Source organism: Palaemon carinicauda, chromosome 2 (genome assembly GCF_036898095.1).
Source record: "Palaemon carinicauda isolate YSFRI2023 chromosome 2, ASM3689809v2, whole genome shotgun sequence".
NCBI classification, from domain to species: Eukaryota; Metazoa; Arthropoda; class Malacostraca; order Decapoda; family Palaemonidae; genus Palaemon; species Palaemon carinicauda.
Window position 1 is genome coordinate 31,927,857 of NC_090726.1, and position 22,676 is coordinate 31,950,532.

Consider the following 22,676-nt stretch of genomic DNA (forward strand, 5'->3'; position numbering starts at 1 on the left):
ATACCCTCGAAGGGATAATGCTAACGAGATTAGCCCAGTGAAACGTGACCGTAGTTTCTGGATTTTCGAGAGGATCCCCGACTGGTAACCCTGAGGGAAACCAGTCAGCAACTGGTCTTGTTCCTACACATGAGCTACTGGAATAAAGGTGAGCATCTGTAGGCAGTGTTGCAGCTAAGGGCACAAGAACTCTATCGGAGCATTAACTCCAGAGTCTCGGAGGGGAAGGCCATCGGCAACACCTGGTGAAGCAGGTGTGTGCTCCCACTTTGCCTCTAACTGTAGCACTCTCATAAGCCATTTCTTAGACGGAGAGACTTGCCCCGTGGAGGGCGCTGCTGCTCTGCTAGGGGAAGCGATGGTGTCCACACTTAAGTGTAGTCTGGGGGTCAGCTGGTCATCATTCTACTCGTTCATCCTCCTGAGGATGCTGATAGAGTAGAGACAACGTAGAGTGAATGAGATGACCGAGAAAGAAGCAAAGACCTCTTACTCCACTGTCACCGAACTCCCACTGGGAGGATGACCACTCCCTATAAAAGTTGAAGTTAATAGCCAATCTATTAAGGGTTAACGGGTTCACTCCAGACCCAAAATAAAAAGTGACGGCTTTTCATCAGTGGGTGTGTGAGCGGGGAGGCTAGTCTACTCCCGCTATCTCCACCCCACTAATTAGTGATGGGTGGTTATAACTCGTTAAAAATTCTTTTGGCCAGTTTTAGCTGTCGCTGAAATATATCTCCACTGTAAAGGGTGAAAAGCTTTGTAAATAGAGCTGGAACAAGTGTCAAATTTAAGAGCTAAGAGTTGAAAGGAGGAATGTTGAGGAATTTTAAATGAGATGCAGACATTCTGAATGATTTTAAATACTTTTGATTGCATTTCTATTGCTCCTGAGATTACATAGTTCAGTTTTCACTCTTTTTAGGAGCATTATAACTAGCATATGGAAAATATCCAGGACATTTTTAGGATCTGAAATGATACTTGACGAAAATGGAATAACAATGGAAGAAAGTTAATTTTTGTTTACCTTGAATACCACTGAAAGAATTTCATTCATCTGCCTTACGCTTCATGTCTGTACCATCTAATTTGTGATCACTTCTGCAAAAAAGACAAAATTATCATAACTAAAATTTGGAAAAAATATTTTTTTTTTTTTTTTTTTAAATTTCAATTCTAAATATGATTCATACTATAAGGCAACATTCATACTTCAACGCTTACCTAGCACAGAACAAAACCTCACAGGTGAATGCCAGAAGTGCAAGTACCAAGCCAGCCAACAAGATTATGAAAGGACCCTAAAGAAAAGAGAAGTAATAAGTCAGAAACTAACACAGCTAAATTGTATGACAACTCATAAATAAATAACATATTCATAACACTGGAAAAGAGCCAATATCTTCCCTGAATTATGTTTTAGAGAAACTTGATACAATTTGTAGCTTAATATAATGTACATATTATTATCATTATTATTATTATTATTGTTATTATTACTAGCTAAGCTATGACCCCAGTTGGAAAAGCAGGATACTATAAGCCCAAGGGCTCCAACAGGGAAAAGTAGCCCAGTGAGGAAAGGAAACAAGGAAATAAACTAAAAGAGAAGTAATGAACAATATAAAATATTTTAAGAACAGTAACAACATTAAAATAGATCTTTCATATATAAAATATAAACACTTAACCCTTTTACCCCCGGGGTATTTGGAAATTTCCCACCCTTAACCCCCAGGGGGGTTATTTTTTTCCAAGCACATTTTGCAGTACAGTATATTTTATTTAAATTGCTCTAACAACCTTAATTTTTGTCATAGAGAGGTCAGGTTGGTCTCATTCTCTTGGAAAATGCCTGAATTTTCTCAAAAAATTATCAAAAAATATGAAAAACTAATTTTTTAAATATTTAACTTAGCCGGTGAATATATAATAGCTGCAACTCTGCGGCTCGACTGAAAACACACTAAAAAAACTCGCGAGCGATCGCTATGAAGGTTGCGGGTGTGCCCACCAGCGCCAACTGTCGGCCAGATACCACTCTTGCATGTAAACAAAACCTTCAATTCTTCTCTGTCGACGTTGACGACAAGACGTATCAATACTCGCTGTAGAACCTGGAGTTTTCTCAACATATTTGGTGAAGTACTTCATTTTGGTTTGAGCTTTCGCAGTGCAGGTGTTTTATCTTCATCTTAAATCTTGAACTCGTTTTTGGATAGATTTAATTTTTGATGACAAAGAGAGTATGGACTTTCTTTGACTTTTAAATGGCCGACCCTTCCCTTAGACGGAAGTGTGTTTTAGGCTTTTAGCAATTATCTTATCATGTTATAAATTAATTATAGATTTTCCTCTATATATTTTATATCTCAACCGCCTTTATTAGGCCTCTTCGATTAGCTTTCCATTTATAATAAACATCAAAATAAATTTTAATGATTTGTTTATATGCAACCTTTCCTGAGAGTAGGCGGTCCTAACTTGGAAACCGAAGTTAAACAACGTTGAGCCCCTTGCAATCGTAAATAATTTTTACAGAGCTAATGATTTAAAACTTATTAAATGAAATATTTTTAGTGAATATTTTATGATAGTTTTTTCTTTGAATAGTCTTCGTACTGTTTCAAAGATGAACTAACGTTTAGTTTATTTATACTACGCAGTTTGCGCTCTATCGTTACGATAGAGAGAGAGAGTATCACGGTTTCACTTTGCAGAAAGAGTAAATCGATTCTGACGTTTTGTTCTTTTTTTCTTTCAAAGCTTAAATGTTTTAAAGACTATTTTAAAGGAACTTTTAATTGAAAAACCTTTCAGTTTTTTCCTTTGGTCAAATAACCTGTTTATTGAGGAAAGGTAAGTGGGCTCTTCTCTTCGGTGCAAAATCAAGAGAGAGAGAGAGAGAGAGATAGAGACGGAGAGAGAGAGAGGAGAGAGAACGTTCCGATCTTTATCTCGTCCCAAGCGAGTAACGTTGTTCTCGAGTTACTCTCGTCCCTATTCTCTGTACGGGGAGAAAGGATAAAACGTTTTTATTTTTTATTCTCGTCCCAAGGCACTTACGGTGAGAGATTGAAAACGTAGTTTTGAATGAACTAGTGTTTAGTCTCTTCCCCAGCCACTGATTTTTTTTTTTTTATCTTAAATTATGTTTACTGTTTTTTGCTGGTATTAATGTTCTTACATTATACGACTGATTTCGCAATTATAACCTTTTGATAGAGGGTAGAATTGCGTGCTTCACGTAGAAATCAGTTTTATTCATACCTAATGTGAATTGTTAAAAAATTCGATTTCAGTGAATTAAGTGCAAAACAGAAAATCGTAGTGATAAAGTGATATTGCGCAAAGTGTTATCAGTGTTGCGACCGAGGGTTCGTCTGTTCGTGCCTGTCGTTCGCCTAGTCCGGGACCTCTTGCAAGCTCCCAAGCCCAGGGGAGAAGTAATGTCGTACGACTTATGGGTTCGAGAGGCCTTGATCAGCGAACAGACGTTCCCTCTATGGTATCAGGTGTATCTTACCAAGATCACCCCTACCATAAGGCGAGAGAGACGATTTTCTCCTCGTCATCCGAAGGATTTTCGCCATAGAAACCGTGGAACAAGGTTTCGAGGCCCTTTAAGCGAAAGTCAGTCCTTTCAGGACAGGTCCAGCGTCCTGGTTTTAATCATTAGGATAGCTCTGACCCTATGCAGTCATCGGAAGACTGCTCGCCGCCTAAACAAAAGCGTAGCACAGACTCCGAGAGTCTTTTTGTAGGCAAGGTTTTGCAGTCACAGACGTTACCCTCGTCTCTTACCGCAACCATTCCCGTTGATCCTGAATGGGTTGTACGGCAAGACATGCAGAATAAGCTTGCCTCCCTTATGGAAGACTATTCTGCCGATAAGTCCATTGAGCCTAGCCGTTTATCTCATCGAGATCCTGGCCTTCAGCCACCCTAACGTTCCTTTGTGCGTCCTGTTGACGTTGGCGTATCCAAGTCACGTCAGTCAGGTTGTTTAGAACCACACTCGATGCGGTCTCGTGTGGATTTTCAGCCACATTTGGACGTTAGGCCACTTGCTGATGCTCCTGTTGACGTTCAGGACATTCGCCAACAATCGGAGTTGACTTGTTTTGACGCTGAGCGTCAACCTCCGCATTCTAGAGTTGTTTTGACTGCTCAGACTAGGCGGTCAAAGCAGTCTCGAGTGGACGCTGTGCGTCCTCACGCACCTGTTGTTGTTGACAGTTCACAGACTGTCAAGCAGTTACATGACGTTGCGTCCTGGTCCGCTACTAATGCACCAGTGTGTGTGCTCAGACTAAGCGGTCAAAGCAATCTCGAGTGGACGCTGTGCGTCCTCACGCACCTGTTGTTGTTGACAGTTCACAGACTGTCAAGCAGTTACATGACGTTGCGTCCTGGTCCGCTACTAATGCACCAGTGTGTGTGGACTCTGCTTGTTAAGCATTGCCACCACGGTAGGTCTCTCCCTTGCTTGAGACTCAGCTATTGTCGGACAAGGTTCCTTCAGATGAGGAAGTTGCTGTTCCCCCTCCTACTGTTATTCCCTTGAGGACTCTGTCAGACGGAGAGGAGCCTAAAGCTGCTTAGCCCCCTATGGACTTTAAATAAATCATGCTGATTTTTAAGGATCTTTGTCCGGATCTTTTTGTAACTGCTGCTCCTCGTTCGCCTAAACGTCAGAGCTTACACTAGGCCTAGCTACTTCAAAGCCGTTGTTTTAAAAGCTAGTGCTCTCTCGCTCTTCTAAGAGAGCTTTACGTTTGCTAGGCGACTGGTTTATCACCAGGAGGAGTTTGGGGGAGACAGCCTTTGCTTTCCCTACTTTTGAGCTGGCTTATAGAGCGAGAGTCTGATATGACACGAGAGAAGTTCTCGGCTTGGGAGTTCCTGCCTCTGCCCAGATAGACTTCTCAAACCTCATAGGCTCTCCCCAGCGCTCAATGTGTTCATTGTCAAGACAAACTTCACGATAAAGTCTAACAGGCTGTCTTGACAGCATTTATGGAAGGCGACTGGATGGTCTCTCTCGACCTTCAGGAGGCATACTTCCACATTCCTATACACCTGGATTCCCAACCGTTTCTGAGGTTTGTTTACAGGAATGTGGGGTACCAGTTTCGAGCCCTGTGCTTTGGCCTTAGTCCTGCGCCTCTCGTGTTTACGAGGCTCATGAGGAATGTGGCAAAATCCCTCCATCTATCGGGGATCCGAGCCTCCCTGTACTTGGACGACTGGCTTTTCAGAGCATCGTCCAGTCTTCGCTGTCTGCAGGATCTACATTGGACGCTGAGTCTGGCCAGGGAGTTGGGACTTTTGGTCAACCTAAAAGTCCCAACTGATCCCATCCCAGATTATTCTATATTTGGGGATGGAGATTCGCAGTCAAGCCCTGCTCGAAGTCCAACTAATGCTGAAAAGAAAACATTTATTCAGTCAGGAGTTGGAACAGTCTCGTAGGGACTCTCTCATCCCTGGAGCAGTTTGTCTCACTAGGGAGACTACCCCTTCTGCCTCTCCGGTTCCATCTAGCCTCTCACTGGAACTAGGACAAGACATTAAAGACGGTATCATTCCCAGTCTCCGAACCAGTAAAGGCATGCCTGAAATGATGGGACAGCAATATCAGTCTGAGAGAGGGACTATCCCTAGCAGTCAAGAACCCAAACCACGTGTTGTCCTCAGACGCGTCGGATTTGGGTTGGGGGGCGACCCTGGACGGTCGGGAATGCTCGGGTCTGTGGACCTCAAGTCAGAAGAGCTTGCACATCAACGGCAAGGAGCTATTAGCAGTCCTCTTGGCCTTGATGATATTAGAAAGCTTCTTCAAAACTTAGTGGTAGAGGCAACTCAGACAACACCACAACTTTGGCGTACATCTCCAAGCAAGGAGGCACACACTCCTTCACGCTGCTCGAGATCGCAAGGGACCTTCTCTTATGGTCAAGAATTCGAGGCATCTCCCTGTTGACGAGATTCGTCTAGGGGGACTTGAACGTCTTGGCAGACTGTCTCAGTCGGAGGGGTCAGGTGATACCCACGGAATGGACCCTCCACAAGGACGTGGGCAAGAGTCTTTGGGCTACTTGGGGTCAACCCACCATAGACTTCTTTGCCTCCTCGTTGACCAAAAGGTTACCAATCTATTGCTCTCCAGTCCTAGATACAGAAGCAATCTACATAGACGCGTTTCTACTGGATTGGTCTTTTCTGGACTTATATGCATTCCCACCATTCAAGATAGTCAACAAGGTACTGCAGAAGTTCGCCTCTCACGAAGGGACAAGGTTGACGTTGGTTGCTACCCTCTGGCCCGCGAGAGAGTGGTGCACCGAGGTACTTCAATGGCTGGTAGACTTTCCAAGAAGTCTTCCTCTAACGGTAGATCTGTTACGTCAGCCCCACGTAAAGAATGTCCATCAAAGCCTCCCCTTTCTTCGTCCGACTTCCTTCAGACTATCGAAAGACTCTCAAGAGCTAGAGGCTTTTCGAAGGAGGCAGCCAGTGCGATTGCAAGAGCTAGGAGAGCTTCTACCATTAGAGTATACCAGTCGAAGTGGGAAGTCTTTCGAGACTGGTGCAAGTCAGCATCTGTGTCCTCGTCCAGTACCTCTGTAGCCCAAATCGCAGATTTTCTTTTACATCTGAGAAAGGTTCACTCCCTTTCAGCTCCCACGATTAAGGGCTACAGGAGCATGTTGGCTTCGGTCTTTCGACATAGAGGCTTAGATCTTTCCAACAATAAAGATCTCCAAGATCTCCTTAAGTCTTTCGAGACCTCTAAGGAACGTCGTTTGGCAACTCCTGGATGGAACTTAGACGTGGTCCTAAGGTTCCTCATGTCAGACAGGTTTGAGCCATTACATTCAGCCTCCCTGAAGGATCTCACCCTCAAGACACTTTTCCTAGTGTGCTTGGCTTCGGCTAAAAGGGTCAGTGAACTTCATGCCTTCAGTAAGAACATCGGCTTTTCTACAGAAAAAAGCCACTTGTTCACTTCAACTTGGTTTCCTGGCCAAAAAATGAACTGCCTTCTCGTCCTTGGCCTAAATCTTTTGATATTCCTTGCTTATCAGAGATCGTAGGCAACGAACTGGAAAGAGTATTATGTCCTGTTAGAGCTCTTAAGTTCGATTTAGCTCGTACTAAGTCATTACGAGGGAAATCTGAGGCATTATGGTGCTCAGTTAAGAAACCTTCCTTGCTTAAGTCAAAGAATGCTTTGTCATATTTTATCAGATTTTTTTAATACGAGAAGCTCATTCTCACTTGAATGAGAAAGACCGATGTTTGCTTAAGGTTAAGACGCACGAAGTTAGAGATATAGCAACCTCCGTGGCCTTCAAGCAAATTAAATCTCTGCAAAGTATTATGGATGCGACTTTTTGGAGAAGCAAGTCAGTGTTCGCGTCATTTTACTTAAAAGATGTCCAGACTCTTTACGAGGACTGCTACACACTGGGTCCATTCGTTGCAGCGAGTGCAGTAGTGGGTGAGGGTTCTACCACTACACTTCCCTAATTCCAATATCCTTTTAATCTGTCTCTTGAAATGTTTTTAATATTGTTTTATGGGTTGTTCGGAAGGCTAAGAAGCCTTTCGCATCCTGGTTGATTTGGCGGGTGGTCAAAGTCATTTCTTGAGAGCGCCCAGATTAGGGGTTTGATGAGGTCCTGTTGTATGGGTTGCAACCCTTGATACTTCAGCTCCTGGGAGTCTTTCAGCATCCTAAGAGGATCGCTGGGCTCCGTGAGGAAGACAGACTTACAAGGCAGAGTAATCGTCTAAGTCAACTTCCTTACCAGGTACCTATATATTTTGGTTTTGTTATATTGATAACTGTCAAAATGAAAAAACTCTTAGCTTATACGCTGTAAACTTAATTAACTCTGGTCTCTACCCACCGCCTTGGGTGTGAATCAGCTATTATATATTCACCGGCTAAGTTAAATATTTAAAAATGATATTTTAATTATAAAATAAATTTTTGAATATACTTACCCGGTGAATATGTTATTTTCATTAGTAAAATAAATTTTTGAATATACTTACCCGATAATCATGTAGCTGTCAACTCCGTTGCCCGACAGAATTCTATGGAAGGGATACGCCAGCGATCGCTATACAAGAGGGGGGTGTACTCACAAGCGCCACCTGTGGCCAGGTACTGCAGTACTTCTTGTTGACACCACTTCAATTTTTCCTCGGTCCACTGGTTCTATGGGGAGGAAGGGTGGGTCAATTAAATCATGATTATCGGGTAAGTATATTCAAAAATTTATTTTACTAATGAAAATAACATTTTTCAATATTAATCTTACCCGATAATCATGTAGTTGATTCACACCCAGGGAGGTGGGTGAAAACCAGTGTACATGTATATCAAGAAGCTAAGTATCCCGTATTTCATATTATCAGTTATTCAAAATAACAATGAAATTATAAGTACCTGGTAAGGAAGTCGACTTGAGCCATTACTCTGCCTTAAATAAGTTCGTCTTCCTTACTGAGTGCAGCGTTCCTCTTAGGAGGCTGAACAACCCATACTAAAGGACCTCATCACAACCTTTAACCTCGGCGCTTCTCAAGAAAGAATTGACCACCCGCCAAATCAACAAGGATGTGGAAGGCTTCTTAGCCGACCATACAACCCCTAAAAAGTATTCAAGAGAAAGGATAAAAGGTTATGGGATTATGGGAATGTAGTGGCTGAGCCCTCGCCTACTACTGCATTCGTTGCTACGAATGGTCCCAGGGTGTAGCAGTACTCGTAAAGAGACTGGACATCTTTGAGATAGAATGATGCGAACACTGACTTGCTTCTCCAATAGGTTGCATCCATAACACTCTGCAGAGAACGGTTCTGTTTGAAGGCCACTGAAGTAGCCACAGCTCCCACTTCATGTGTCCTTACCTTCAGCAAAGCAAGGTCTTCTTCCTTCAGATGAGAATGTGCTTCCCTAATCAGAAGCCTGAATAGTAAGAAACTGAGTTCTTAGACCTTGGAAAAGAAGGTTTCTTGATAGCACACCATAAGGCTTCTGATTGTCCTCGTAAAGGTTAAGACCTTTTTAGATAGTACCTAAGAGCTCTAACTGGGCAAAGTACTCTCTCCAGTTCATTCCCCACCAAGTTGGACAGGCTTGGGATCTCGAACGACTTAGGCCAAGGACGTGAAGGAAGCTCGTTTAGCAAAAACCGAGCTGCAAGGAACATGTAGCCGTTTCAGATGTGAAAACAATGATCCTGCTGAAGGCGTGGATCTCACTTACTCTTTTAGCTGTTGTCAAGCACACGAGGAAAAGAGTTTTTAATGTGAGGTCCTAAAAAGAGGCTGATTGGAGAGGTTCAAATCTTGATGACATAAGGAACCTTAGGACCACGTCTAGATTCCAGCCTGGAGTGGACAACCGACGTTCCTTTGAGGTCTCAAAAGACCTAGGGAGGTCCTGTAGATCTTTGTTGGTGGAAAGATCCAAGCCTCTGTGGCGGAAAACCGCTGCCAACATACTTCTGTAACCCTTGATCGTAGGAGCTGAAAGGGATCTTACTTTCCTTAGATGTAACAGGAAGTCAGCAATCTGGGTTACAGTGGTACTGGTTGAGGAAAACTGCATTGGTCTTGTACCAGCTACGGAAGACTTCCCCTTGAGACTGATAGATTCTGAGAGATAAATATCTACCTCATACTTGGGATCGAACGCTAGCCCCTTCTAATGAAAGGCCAGGTCGAAACCAACTATGCCACGAGAGCCCATGGATGTTCTCCTTGCTCTGGCAATCGCTCTGGCTGCCTCCTTCGAAAAGCCCCTAGCTCTTGAGAGTCTTTCGAAAGTCTGAAGGCAGTCAGACGAAGAGCGTGGAGGTTTGGGTGTACCTTCTTTACGTGAGGTTGACGTAGAAGGTTCACTCCTAGAGGAAGAGTCCTGGGAATGTCGACCAGCCATTGCAGTACCTCTATGAACCATTCTCTCGCGGGCCAGAGCGGAGCCAACCAACGTCAGCCGTGTCCCTTTGCGAGAGGAGAACTTCTGAAGTACCCTGTTGACAATCTTGAATGGCGGGAATGCATACAGGTTGAGATGGGACCAATCCAGCAGAAAAGCATCCACGTGAACTGCTGCTGGGTCTGGAATCGGAGAACAATACAACAGGAGTCTCTAGGTTATCAAGGTAGCGAACAGATCTATGGTTGGCTGACCCCACAGGGCCCAAAGTCTGCTGCAAACATTCTTGTGAAGGGTCCATTCTGTGGGGATGACCTGACCCTTCCGGCTGAGGCGATCTACCATGACATTCATACCGCCCTGAATGAACCTCGTTACCAGCGTGAGCTTTCGATCTTTTGACCAGATGAGGAGGTCCCTTGCGATCTAGAACAACTTCCACGAAAGAGTCCCTCCCTGCTTGAAGATGTAAGCCAGGGCTGTGGTGTTGTCAAAGTCCACCTCCACCACCTTGTTAAGCTGGAGGGACTTGAAGTTTATCAAGGCCAGAAGAACCGCCAACAACTCCTTGCAATTGATGTGAAGTGTCCTTTGCTCCTGATTCCATGTTCCCGAGCATTCCTGTCCGTCCAAAGTCGCACCCCAGCCCGTGTCTGATGCGTCCGAGAGGAGACGGCGGTCGGGTTTCTGAACAGCCAAAGGTAGACTTCCTTGAGAAGAAAGCTGTTCTTACACCACGCGAGAGAAGACCTCCTCTCTTCGGAAACAGGAACTGAGACCGTCTCTAGCGTCATGTCCTTTATCCAGTGAGCAGTTAGATGATACTGAAGGGGGGGAGGTGGAGTCTCCCTAACACGATGAACAGGGCCAGCGATGAAAGTGTCCCTGTTAGACTCATCCACTACCTGACTGAGCATCGGTTCCTTCTCAGCATGCTCTGGATGCATTCTAGGGCTTGGAAGATCCTTGGGGCCGACGGAAAAGCCCGAAAAGCTCGACTCTGAAGATCCATACCCAGGTAGACAATGGTCTGGGATGGGACGAGCTGAGACTCCTCAAAATTGACCAGGAGGCCCAGTTCCTTGGTCAGATCCATAGTCCATCTGAGAAGCTCCAGACAGCGACGACTTGTGGGAGCTCTTAAAAGCCAGTCGTCTGACGGAGCCGGACACAAGATCATGGTACTGCTGCACAGTCTGTGAACTGTCAACCATGGGGAAGCGAGGAAGTACAGTGACAACCCGAAGCTGTCTAGACTGTCTGGGTCGTACAGACAACTCCTTATCGGGTTGCTGAGGTTGCCGCACTGCGTCACAACAAGTCACTTCTGCTGGTTGTTGAACGTCTTCCCAGTGACACACTGACTCCGTAAACAAAAAATCCTCTAACAAGGACTAAGCTTGGACTGCATGTCTTGCAACACAGCTCAAGGTCTAAGGGAGCAGGTGTGGTAACAGACGGGGTTAGCGTCTGAAAGTGGAACCATTACCTTCCCTGGAAGCATGTTATGCTTAAATAAAAGTCCATAGGAGGCTACGCAGCTAAAGGCTCCTCTCCAAATGACAGAGTCCTCAAGGGAATATCAGAAGGAGGGAGAAAATCACTTTCCCATCTACAGGGACCATATCCGAGAAAGGCTAAGTTCTCTCAGTGAGGGTTTCACTGGTGCAAAAGCAGCAGACTAGAAGGCAATGTTATGAAACTGCTTGACAGTCTAGTGAGTTGGCAACAACCAAAGATGTGTGACTGAGAAGCATGCGGTAAGGTATGCAGAGCATGCTGTATGCAGAGCATGCTGTATGCAGAGCATGCTGAATGCAGAGCATGCTGTATGTAGAGCATGCTGTAAGGTAAGCAGAGCATGTTGCATGGCGTGTAACATTTCTCAGAAATTCCATGACCAGTGCTAGATTGAGTAATATCGCATTACTGTCCATTGAAAGAGCACGTGTCGAGGGAATTGATTTAGACTGTTTTGTTGATGAATTTGAAAGCCGGCATGATAATCGTAGAATTAAGCTGCACTAAATACACGTACTAAAATCTACTTCACCTCAGGAAAGGGAAACTCGCCCTGTTGGCAACACTGCATACTTCATGCATGCTTGCAAGGGGTTTTAATATCAACATAATATTTACATTACATTCATAACTCATGATTCATTTTGTTTTGAAGATATTTTTGCCATATTTTGCGATTTTGTTAAAAATATATTGCAAGGAATACATATATATTTTTTATTTAAGTAATACGAATAACCTCCATTATCATAATGTTTGTGTAGGCATACATGTATATGATTACAAATGCAAGTTATGAAAGTAATGAGGTGTTATTATTGTCATTTGTTATTTCAAAGTTGAATGGGAAGAGGCTCAAGTTGAGGAGAAAGTGGCAGATGCATGCGTTGAGGTGGCTGACTCATAGCATGAGGTTCCTGCCTCAAGAGTTGCGCTTGCCTCAAGGGTTGAGGTGGCTGCGCAGAGAGAGGCTCTTGACTCACGAGTTGAGGTTCTTGAGGTGTGAGCTGCGAGAGTTGAGGTAGCGGCTGCGCAGAACGCAGTTCCTGTCTCACGAGTTGAGGTTCCTGAGGAGTTAGCCTCAAGAGTTGAGGCTCTCGCCTTGAGGAAAGTTGAGGTAGCAGCTGCGAGAGTTGAGGTGGCTGCCTCAAGGATGGTAGAGGTTGTCTTACCTCAAAAGGTGTTGCCTCGAAGATGGTCTAACTGCAAGAAAATCTTGCCTCAAGGCATAAGACTCCTGCTCCCATTGTTGAGGTTGCCTTAAGGAAGGTTGAGGTTGCTGCACAACGCTGGTAACTGGCAACTCCGAACGCGGTAGGGTAGCTTGAGGAACCTCAACTTCGTACGCCTGGCAGACTGGACTGCGGTGAGGCGGAGCGCTCACAGGAGGAGGTGTAACCTTCTCAGCCTGAAACTCACGCATAAAGACCGCAAGCTGCGACTGCATGGACTGCAGCAAAGTCATCTTGGGATCAACAGACGATAAGGTCTGTTGAGGCAAAGCCTTAACAGAAGATGAGGTCTGTTGTGGCATCGCCTTACCTGTCTTAGGAGGTGTGCAGTCACCTGATGACTGCGGAGAATCAGAGCTAACCCAATGACTGCATCCGGGTTGTAGAACTCTAGAGGTCTGGACTTTACGTTTAAGAGGTCTTGAGACCTGAGTCCAGTGTTTTCTCCCCGAAATTTCTTCTGCAGACGAGCAAAATAAGGGCTCAATCGTCTGCGGGTGGGAGTGACGGTCTCTGTAAGACACGCCCGCAACCACCGAGGATACTTCTGTGCGCCGATCAAGGCCTGCCGAACCCTTTTGCCCTTCGACATTGCTTCTCCCCTGGGCTTGGGAGCTTGCAAGAGGTCCCGGACTGGGAGGACGACTGGCACGCACAGAAGTACCCTCACGCACAACACTGACACACTTTGCGCTAATCACTTATCACTTTTGATTTTCTGTTTGCACTTATTTCACTGAACTCGAAACTTTAAGTGGTTTGTACCTGAAACACGCAATTCTATCCTTCCTTAAAAGTTAGTAATTGCGAAAACAGAATTACAATGTAACAGAAAAATCTAATGAAAGATAAATAATTCAGTGGCTGGAAAGAGACTAAACACTAGATCAAATAAACTACGTTTAAAATCTCTCACCTCATAAAGCTTGAGAACAAGAATAAAACTCTAGAAACGTTTACCTTCTTCCCCTAAAGAGACTAGGGAGAAGAGCAAAAACGATAACAACGTTACTCGCTTGAACGAAACGTTTATCCAGCTCTCTCTCCCTCCGTCTCTATCTCTCTCTCTTGACTTAGAACCTGAGAGAAGAGCCCAATCATATATATCGTAAAAACATATTATTGTTAAAGGAAAAAAGGTGAAATATTTCCCAAATAAAAAGTTCCTTTATTAGAATTAAAACCATTAAGCAAAGAAAGAATGAACAAAACGCTAGAAACGGTTACTCTTACTGCAACGTGACACCGTGAAAATTCTCTCTCTATCGTAACAATAGAGCGCAAGTTGAACGTTCTGAACGTCAACAACTGCAGAGACAAAACAAAACGTTAGTTCAACTTTGAAAACAGTACGAGACTATCAAAGAAATTCTTTCAAAAACATTAAAATAGCATAATATGTTAACAGGTAAAATCGAAATGACGGGCTCAATGTTAATTAACTTCGGTACCAAGAAAAGACCGCCTACTATTAGGAAAGGTCGAATATAAACAAATATAAAAATTAATTTTAATAAGTTTATAATAAAAGGAAGTTAATCGAAGATGCCTATAAAAGGCGGAGAGATATAAAAAAAAAATCTATAACTTTTGTTAAGCAAAATTAAGAAAGAGAGTCTATACTCTCTTAGACATCAACACTTCCGTCTAAGGGAAGGGTCGGCCATTTAAAAGTGAAAGAGAGTTCATACTCTCTTCGTCACCATAATTAATCAAATTAATTCCAAAAGCTAGTTAAGCTAATGATAAAACTTCCTGAATAGCGAAAGCTAAACTCTAGAGCAAATACATCACCAAATCGTGAGCAATAACTCCAGAATCAACAGCGTATCCATGTAGGTCTAGCCGGAGGCACGACAGAGGAAAAATTGAAGTGGTGTCAACAAGAAGTACTGCAGTACCTGGCCACAGGTGGCGCTTGTGAGTACACCCCCCTCTTGTATAGCGATCGCTGGCGTATCCCTTCCATAGAATTCTGTCAGGCAACGGAGTTGACAGCTACATGATTATCGGGTAAGATTAATATTGAAAAATATAAATTAAATGACTCTCCCTTCCTCCCCAATAGAGACACAGCGGGACGAGAAGAATTGAAGGTTTTGTTTACATGCAAGAGTGGTATCTGGCCGACAGTTGGCGCTGGTGGGCACACCCGCAACCTTCATAGCGATCGCTCGCGAGTTTTTTGAGTGTGTTTTCTGTCGAGCCGCAGAGTTGCAGCTATTATATATTCACCGGGTAAGTATATTCAAAAATTTATTTTATAATTAAAATATCATTTTATAGCATTTTTTTGCAAGGACGTACCGGTACGTCCATGGGGGTAATGGGATGGCTTTTGTGAAACGTACCAGTACGTCCTTTGGGGGTAAAAGGGTTAAAAAACAAGAGGGTGAGAAATAAGATAGAAAAGTGTGCCCAAATGTACCCTCAACTCCAAGACAGTGGAAGATTATGGTACATAGGCTAAGGCACTACCCAAGACTAGAGAACAATGGTTTGATTTTGGAGTGTCCTTCTTCCTGAATAGGTGTTTATCATAGCTAGAGTCCATTTTACCCTTACCAAGAGGAAGGTAGCCACTGAATAAACAATTACAATGCAGTAATTAACCCTTTGACTGAAAAATTGTTTGGTAATCTCAATGTTGTCATGCGTATGACAACAGAGGAGAAAGTGGAAAGAATAGACCAGACTATTCGGTGTATGTGTGGGCCAAGGAAAATTGAGCCGTGACCAGAGAGAGGGATCCACTGTAGTACTATCTGGCCAGTCAAAGGACCAAATAACTATAGCAATAGTATCCCAACAGGTGGCTGGTGCCTTGCCCCACCTACTACCAAAAATGAATGAGGAGCACTGATATAAGGAATATTTAATAATGAATTACAATTGTCAAAGCAGGTTCTATACTATGGACAATGCTCACAATGATACCTTTTGGAGGTCTTACAACTTCTTGAATCTCACCTTGATCAGCCATCCATGTCTAAGATTTAAAATTCTCATTAAGCCTGAGTGCATTTGTCATTAATAAATAGGAAAAAAGAAATTACTTTAAGAGTTGTTCGGTTACAAGAAACAAAGGAATAAGGAAAAAATAGCTTGGGGGTTGGTGTAAATAGGTACGAACTAACTTTCCACATATGATTTATATGCACTTCCAACATTAATAGATTTTGCTTCATAAAGGAGGTAATTTTTTTTATTCAGTAGCACCTTGGTTTAAAAGATTTTTGGTGGGAGGGTAAATTATTTTGTGGTCTTCAAGGACTTTTCTGTTTAAGACTTTAACAAGGAATCCAATATTCCCTGTTCTAGCCTTAAACAGGAAAGTCCTTAGAGACCACACAGCAATCCCTCAATAATAAGTTTTTCCTTTGTCAAAACTCCTTCATTCATACTAGGAACGAGATGACAAGCTAAAACAATTTTTACCATAAGAAATAAAGGAAATTCAATTGATGCATTCCATACGTCCATGTACAGTTCACTTATTTTTAAAGGTTAGTAATGGAAATTATTGAACAATCTATAACCCCTAACATCATAAATGCATACAAAATGACAAATTTGGAAGTAATTTATATTTTTGCTAACTATACAAACCTGAATTCTTTACAAAGGAGAGTGATTAACCAATAAGATGGTTTGACCATAAAAACTCTCATACAAGGTATCAATGACACTCCCCTAATTAGCAAGGGTAGTGGGGATTATGCCAACCACCCCACTCCCACACTCATCCACTGACTACCCTCACTTTTTATTACAGGCAAGACTTCTGGGGGGGGGGGGATAAGTATGTGTACAGAACTGCAGGTTTGTATAGTTAAGAAAAAACAAATTACTTCTAAATTTGTCAGTTGTTCCTTCACGAATAAAAAAACATTCATTCTTTACATACTGGACTCACCTCAAGGTGGGTGGAAGTCCAACTGTAACTGGCTGGAAATTTTGCCCTGGGATACAAATCCAAGCTTGGTAGAGTGAGGGAAGAGTATCCTGATACCTCATGAACTTTGGCTTGTCAATGTCAAAGGGTTGACAGACTGCGCAACCATGGTGAGTTAGGGGACACTCACAATGTGACTTAACCAGGGAAGTACAAGGAGTGAGATGACACTAGATTCACTTTATAAGCAAAGCGTACACTACTTTTATGATCTCTTAATTACCTCTCAGATGGGGTTTGATACACCTTAATACCTTTACCCAATGCACTTTACTTGAAATCAATAACAAAGTTATGAGGGAGGAAATTCAAAAGTTCAAGCTATACAAACACAATTATTACAGACAACCAGATAGATAATGAAAACTACTTTGATCAAAATGAATTACTGTACTGTACCTGCTTTCGGCTCGGGTGAACTAAAGGTAATTAGTAACGCTACCTGGACATGGTACAAACTCAAGTGTTTCCCAGCAGATGATGTAGGATCTAGTTGTTCATTGAAATTCTGTTTTTTTCTTGCTTTGTCACGCTGCTTCCTCTCAGCCTGCAGGTAATATACAAAGGTATGAGTGTGAAACTAATGAAACATAATAAATAGAAAGAAACTATTAGATGTAGCAGTATTTAAAACAAATATAGAAAGAGGCTGTATTAGATCTAGCAGTGTTTTAAAGTTAACAGCATTTACTCAGATATTAAAAATTGAAATATTTTATACAAGGAGTACATCCGGCAATAGTTGATTGCCAATTGAAGCTTGTTAACAAGGTAGTTTTAAGTTAAGGCAGGTGAATGAAAGGCAGGGTAGTATACCTATCAACTAACCTGTCTCAAGACCTTCACTTTTTCATTCAGCGAAATCAAAAAATAAGTAGGTGATCAGAAGTAGGATTATGATTAAAAGAATACAGGATTACTAAAATAAAATTTGCTTTGCAAAATTATTTGTTCCTGAAAACACTGTACAAACTTCTGTGATTTATAAAGAAGAATCACTCCTTAAGTGGGAGCCACTGTCTTATGGAACATGATTGGCATTGTTTTAATCATGACCTAAAAATATCAGCTTCTTGGTAATATACATAAGAGGAGGAAGGCTGGTTCCTATAACTAATCTCAAGAAGTTAATACTGGAACTTCTTAGTAGAAAATCACAATCCCCTTGAATGATGAGAGGATTTCTATATTTCAAATCTTTTTGTATGATGCTCTACAGAGAATACCTTGACAAAAAAATAAACAAATAAATAATGAATCGGTCATTAAACAAAGCAGGTTTCCAGACGTATGTCATCCTGGTTCAAATAGCTACATGTACAGGTCTCTCTTTGATACCGTTTCTTAGAAAATGCCTTTTAGATAAACTATGAATAAATAGAAATTTGATACAGTTGCAAATATTTTGAATGCAGTGATTTAATAAAGACTTTCTTTAGGGAACAGGACTGACTGATTGGATAATTTACTTAACTGGCATTATAACATGGGAAGGTTGAAATCTTACAAAAAATAATTACCAATACCTTATCCAAGAGGTCTTGAAACCAACGAGACACCATGCCACCTTCTACTACATGATCAATAACAGAATTAAATTTTGAAGTGTAAACAGAGAAGCGAGGCATACCCAAGCCAATCCTGCAATTATTGGGAAATTATATTAAAAAATATAACCAATAGTAAATTCTATTTTCAAAAATTAAAATAATGAATTTTTCACAGCTCTGTCCAAAACTGAAGATAATTATTAGTAGATATAGCATATTTGTTTCATATATCCGGCACATGCATTAATAGGAACACTAAACTTCTATAATTACCGAAAAGGGACAAAACATTCTCGGGCAACATGCAGTTCAGCTTGTCCATATTCATTTGTGAAATTACTGGATACCAGGTATCGCAAGAAAGTTCCAGAATTCATGAAAGCAAAGTTTCCATCAAGGACTTTCTCTATGCCTGCCTCTATCCCTGGAACAAACTTGAAGCTCTCGGCAATCTTACGAGATGTTGGATCAATAGAATTCCTAGTGAAAACAAAATTGTCATTCATATATTAAACAGATCTGTCAACTATAGAAATGTAGCCAATTAATCATGATAAAAATTCAATATGTATATTAATGTAACCCAATTTAATGCAAAGATGTAATTATGGTATGATAGCTAGACAGTTAACCAGAGTCCTTTATAGGTGATATTTAAAAAATACCGAGTACTGTAAGGACATATATAAGATTGTTATATTAAACACTTAATTACTATACTTCCAATTTTTTCTATTACTACATTATATATAACAGAAGCCATTCTCATTGAAAATAAGAATACAAAAACATTTTTAAAGGTACAGTACTTTATATAGTAAAAATGTAAGATATATCCATCAATTGCAAATCTGAGATCCAAAAGGTCTCATGAAATTACTGTACTTTTATTAAAAAACTAGAAAAAGGGAGAGGTAATTTTCACAAGAATTCAATGAAATTAATAAACAAATCAAATTAGCAATAGCTTTCCTTGTAAATTTCTAAACTTTTAGCATATTATTAGAATATTTTGTGCTAAAGGCAGCTTTCACTAAATATACTGCATACTTCCATAAATAGTACTTGAATCCAACAAAATCTGGATCAAGACACAGACTCCCAGTGTTCCCTTAGTAATGAACTCACCTGAACCATTCTTCCCATCCCCCAGTGTCCCTGATACCCCACTGAAGATCTGACTCCAGGAGACCCTCCAGAGTATTCACAGGCTGTGTAGGCAATGGGACAAGCAAGAATGCAATTAGAGAGGTTGTATAGGCAACTCCCATGACCATGGCTGCTACTGAACTTGTGACGACTACAATACGAAGCCCATTTGAAAGTGGCATCAGCTGCGGTGGTGGTGATCTATTGAGAAATGTACCCAGGGTATACAAAAAGCAATTTCCAAAGTTCTTGAACCACATACCCACTTCTAAGGTACCTGTCAGTCTTACCACAGGTGGGGTCAAGATGAGCATTAGGAAAACCCCAATCCATACATTCAGCTGGAGAAAAGAAATACAGATTTATAGACTGAAATAGCACACAAATCACAAGTAGCAAATATTTCTGTTGTGAAGTACATTTAGTATTCTTTGATAAAAAGAGATACTGAACATAAAATTGCAATATTTGTTTTGTAGTTTCAATGGATTTTACTGATAAATCAAATTCTATTATTTCAATGTGCAACTGCAACTGAAGTATAACTGGGATAGAAAAGAGGACGGTAAAGAGTAGTGATATGCACACAGAGGTCCAGGAAATATTCTGTAAGTTTCAATATATTTCCAATTATTAATATCAAAACTGATAGATCCACAAATAAATGATATAATTAATCTGTATAAGAATTAGCTACAAGGTTTCTGCAACTTCCCATTTACTGGAAAGCCCATTATAGAACTTATTTTCAGAGACAGATACAGTTGTATATAATATGAAAGCAAAATATAATAGACTAAAAAACATTAAAAGGAATTAATATTTTTATAGAGGTGTTTATAAAGACCTATCTAAAAATGGCAATGACATGAAAGAATTGTAACACAAGGTACTACAAGACAAAGAAATTACAGTATACAGTACTGTACTATAAAACTGTTGCTATGAAAGACATAATTCCAATAATACAATCATAGTTTTTCTATAGTTTCTGAAGTGCACGTTAATGGTAATGCATCATGAAGACTTTTCACAAAGTATTATCTTACTCTTGAGGAACGCGACTTGAGCACATTAAAACACGATTATTTTGGAGTTACTTCAAACACTACCAACTATTTTCTTTCTCAACAAATTTTTTTACCATTTGAAAGATAATTTTATACACAAAAAGTTATACATTGGAAATTCTTGTAGCATTATGATTTTTTATATGGATTAACCTATCAATGATAAAAAGTTATTTTTAGAAAGGAAGGTTTTCATCCTTTCAAAAAGCGATTTACAGATTGTAGGCTATAAAATTCCTTATCTTTCCATGTTTGTGTGATAAAACGGATTTTGAGCGAAGCGAAAAATCTATTTTTGGGTGAGATGGCCATGACCTCTTGATGGAAGGTTCCTTTAGTAGCTTCCCAAGGGTATATATGACTACAGTGATATTCCCAGAGAATCAAACCAAAGGTTTCACAGAATTCTAACTTCTGGCGCGAGTACCCTTAAGATTACTCTCAAGAGTATCGTATATAATCAGGGGACGTATTCTTGACACGCCACATGGCAATCTGCACCCAGAATAGCCTTTACGCTTCGAGGGGGATACGTGGCAGAATTAGAAGGGTAGCCGCAATAGAGGTTACCCTGGTTTCCCTACTACTATCGTATCACAACCGCGCCAACTCCCTCTGGCGGTCATTCCTTTATTTGTAGCGACTTGCTACGGTGGTGTTCCCTGTTGATCTGACATTTTCGATCGCTTTCAAGGGAATCTTTATGCTTTCTACGGCTTCTTTCTCCATCCAGAAAGTTGAGTATTTATTCTTTACAATATGTATTTTAGTTCCGGCCTCACAATGAAATTAGTGTAATTATTGTGTTTGGATCTACGCATGTCACCGGTGTCGCCATAGGTGCAGTCGTTCATTGGGCATGTGTTATTTAGTTAGCAGAACGACATTTCCGGTTTTAATAGCATTAATTGTTATTATTTTGAGCAGAATTTTAAGGCTGCTGTTTCATTAAAACTAACCATCCTTTATTCCTTTATCTTTTTTATACAGAAAAAGTGTCATTTCGAGATCAAATAGTCAGAAAGCAATTCTCCTTTAAAAAATTATAATGAAAGCCTGGGCAAATGCAGTAAACTTTATGTACAGTAATCATATGTACTGTATTCAAAATGTGCATTCCTGTATTGCATTTAATAATATGTTATTTTCCTTAGTAAAATAAATTTTTGAATATACTTACCCGGTGATCATGTAGCTGCAACTCTGTTGCCCGACAGAAAAAACCTACGGGCGGGATACGCCAGCGATCGCTATACAGGTGGGGGTGTACAACAACAGCGCCATCTGTCGAGTAGGTACTCAGGTACTTCTTGTCAACAAGAACCAATTTTCTCCTCGGTCCACTGGGTCTCTATGGGGAGGAAGGGAGGGTCCTTTAATTCATGATCACCGGGTAAGTATATTCAAAAATGTTATTTTCATTAGTAAAATAAATTTTTGAATATACTTACCCGATAATCATGTAGCTGTCAACTCCGTTGCCCGACAGAATTCTACGGAAGGGATACGCCAGCGATCACTATACTAGAAGGGGGTGTACTCACCAGCGCCACCTGTGGCCAGGTACTGCAGTACTTCTTGTTGACACCACCTCAATTTTTCCTCGGTCCACTGGTTCTCTATGGGGAGGAAGGGTGTGTCAATTAAATCATGATTATCGGGTAAGTATATTCAAAAATTTATTTTACTAATGAAAATAACATTTTTCAATATTAATCTTACCCGATAATCATGTAGCTGATTCACACCCAGGGAGGTGGGTGAAAACCAGTGTACATGTATATCAGTAAGCTAAGTATCCCGTATTTCATATTATTAGTTATTCAAAATAACAATGAAATTATAAGTACCTGGTAAGGAAGTCGACTTGAACCATTACTCTGCCTTTAATAAGTTCGTCTTCCTTACTGAGCGCAGCGTTCCTCTTAGGAGGCTGAACAACCCTAAGGTGCTGAAGTATAAAGGGCTGCAACCCATACTAAAGGACCTCTACACAACCTCTAACCTAGGCGCTTCTCAAGAACGAATTGACCACCCGCCAAATCAAACAGGATGCGGAAGGCTTCTTAGCCTACCGTAACAACCCAAAAAACAACAATAAAAGCATTCAAGAGAAAGGTTAAAAAGGTTATGGGATTAAGGGAATGTAGTGGCTGAGCCCTCACCTACTACTGCACTCGCTGCTACGAATGGTCCCAGGGTGTAGCAGTTCTCGTAAAGAGACTGGACAT

At 41.2% G+C, this 22,676-nt stretch overlaps 1 protein-coding gene across 1 annotated transcript in view; it reads right to left on the bottom strand.

Annotated features, from left to right (window-relative positions):
* Positions 1-857: 857 nt before the first annotated feature.
* The window catches only part of LOC137615869 (ionotropic receptor 21a-like), a 59,119-nt gene continuing 37,300 nt past the window's right edge, over positions 858-22,676 (bottom strand). The window contains exons 6-11 of the mRNA XM_068345560.1: positions 19,355-19,716; positions 18,500-18,706; positions 18,203-18,317; positions 17,119-17,223; positions 1,231-1,307; positions 858-1,107 (exon numbers count right to left, since the gene is read on the bottom strand). Coding sequence (XP_068201661.1) covers positions 1,056-1,107; positions 1,231-1,307; positions 17,119-17,223; positions 18,203-18,317; positions 18,500-18,706; positions 19,355-19,716 — 918 coding nt within the window. The 3' untranslated portion in view covers positions 858-1,055. The remainder of the gene's footprint in view (positions 1,108-1,230; positions 1,308-17,118; positions 17,224-18,202; positions 18,318-18,499; positions 18,707-19,354; positions 19,717-22,676) is intronic.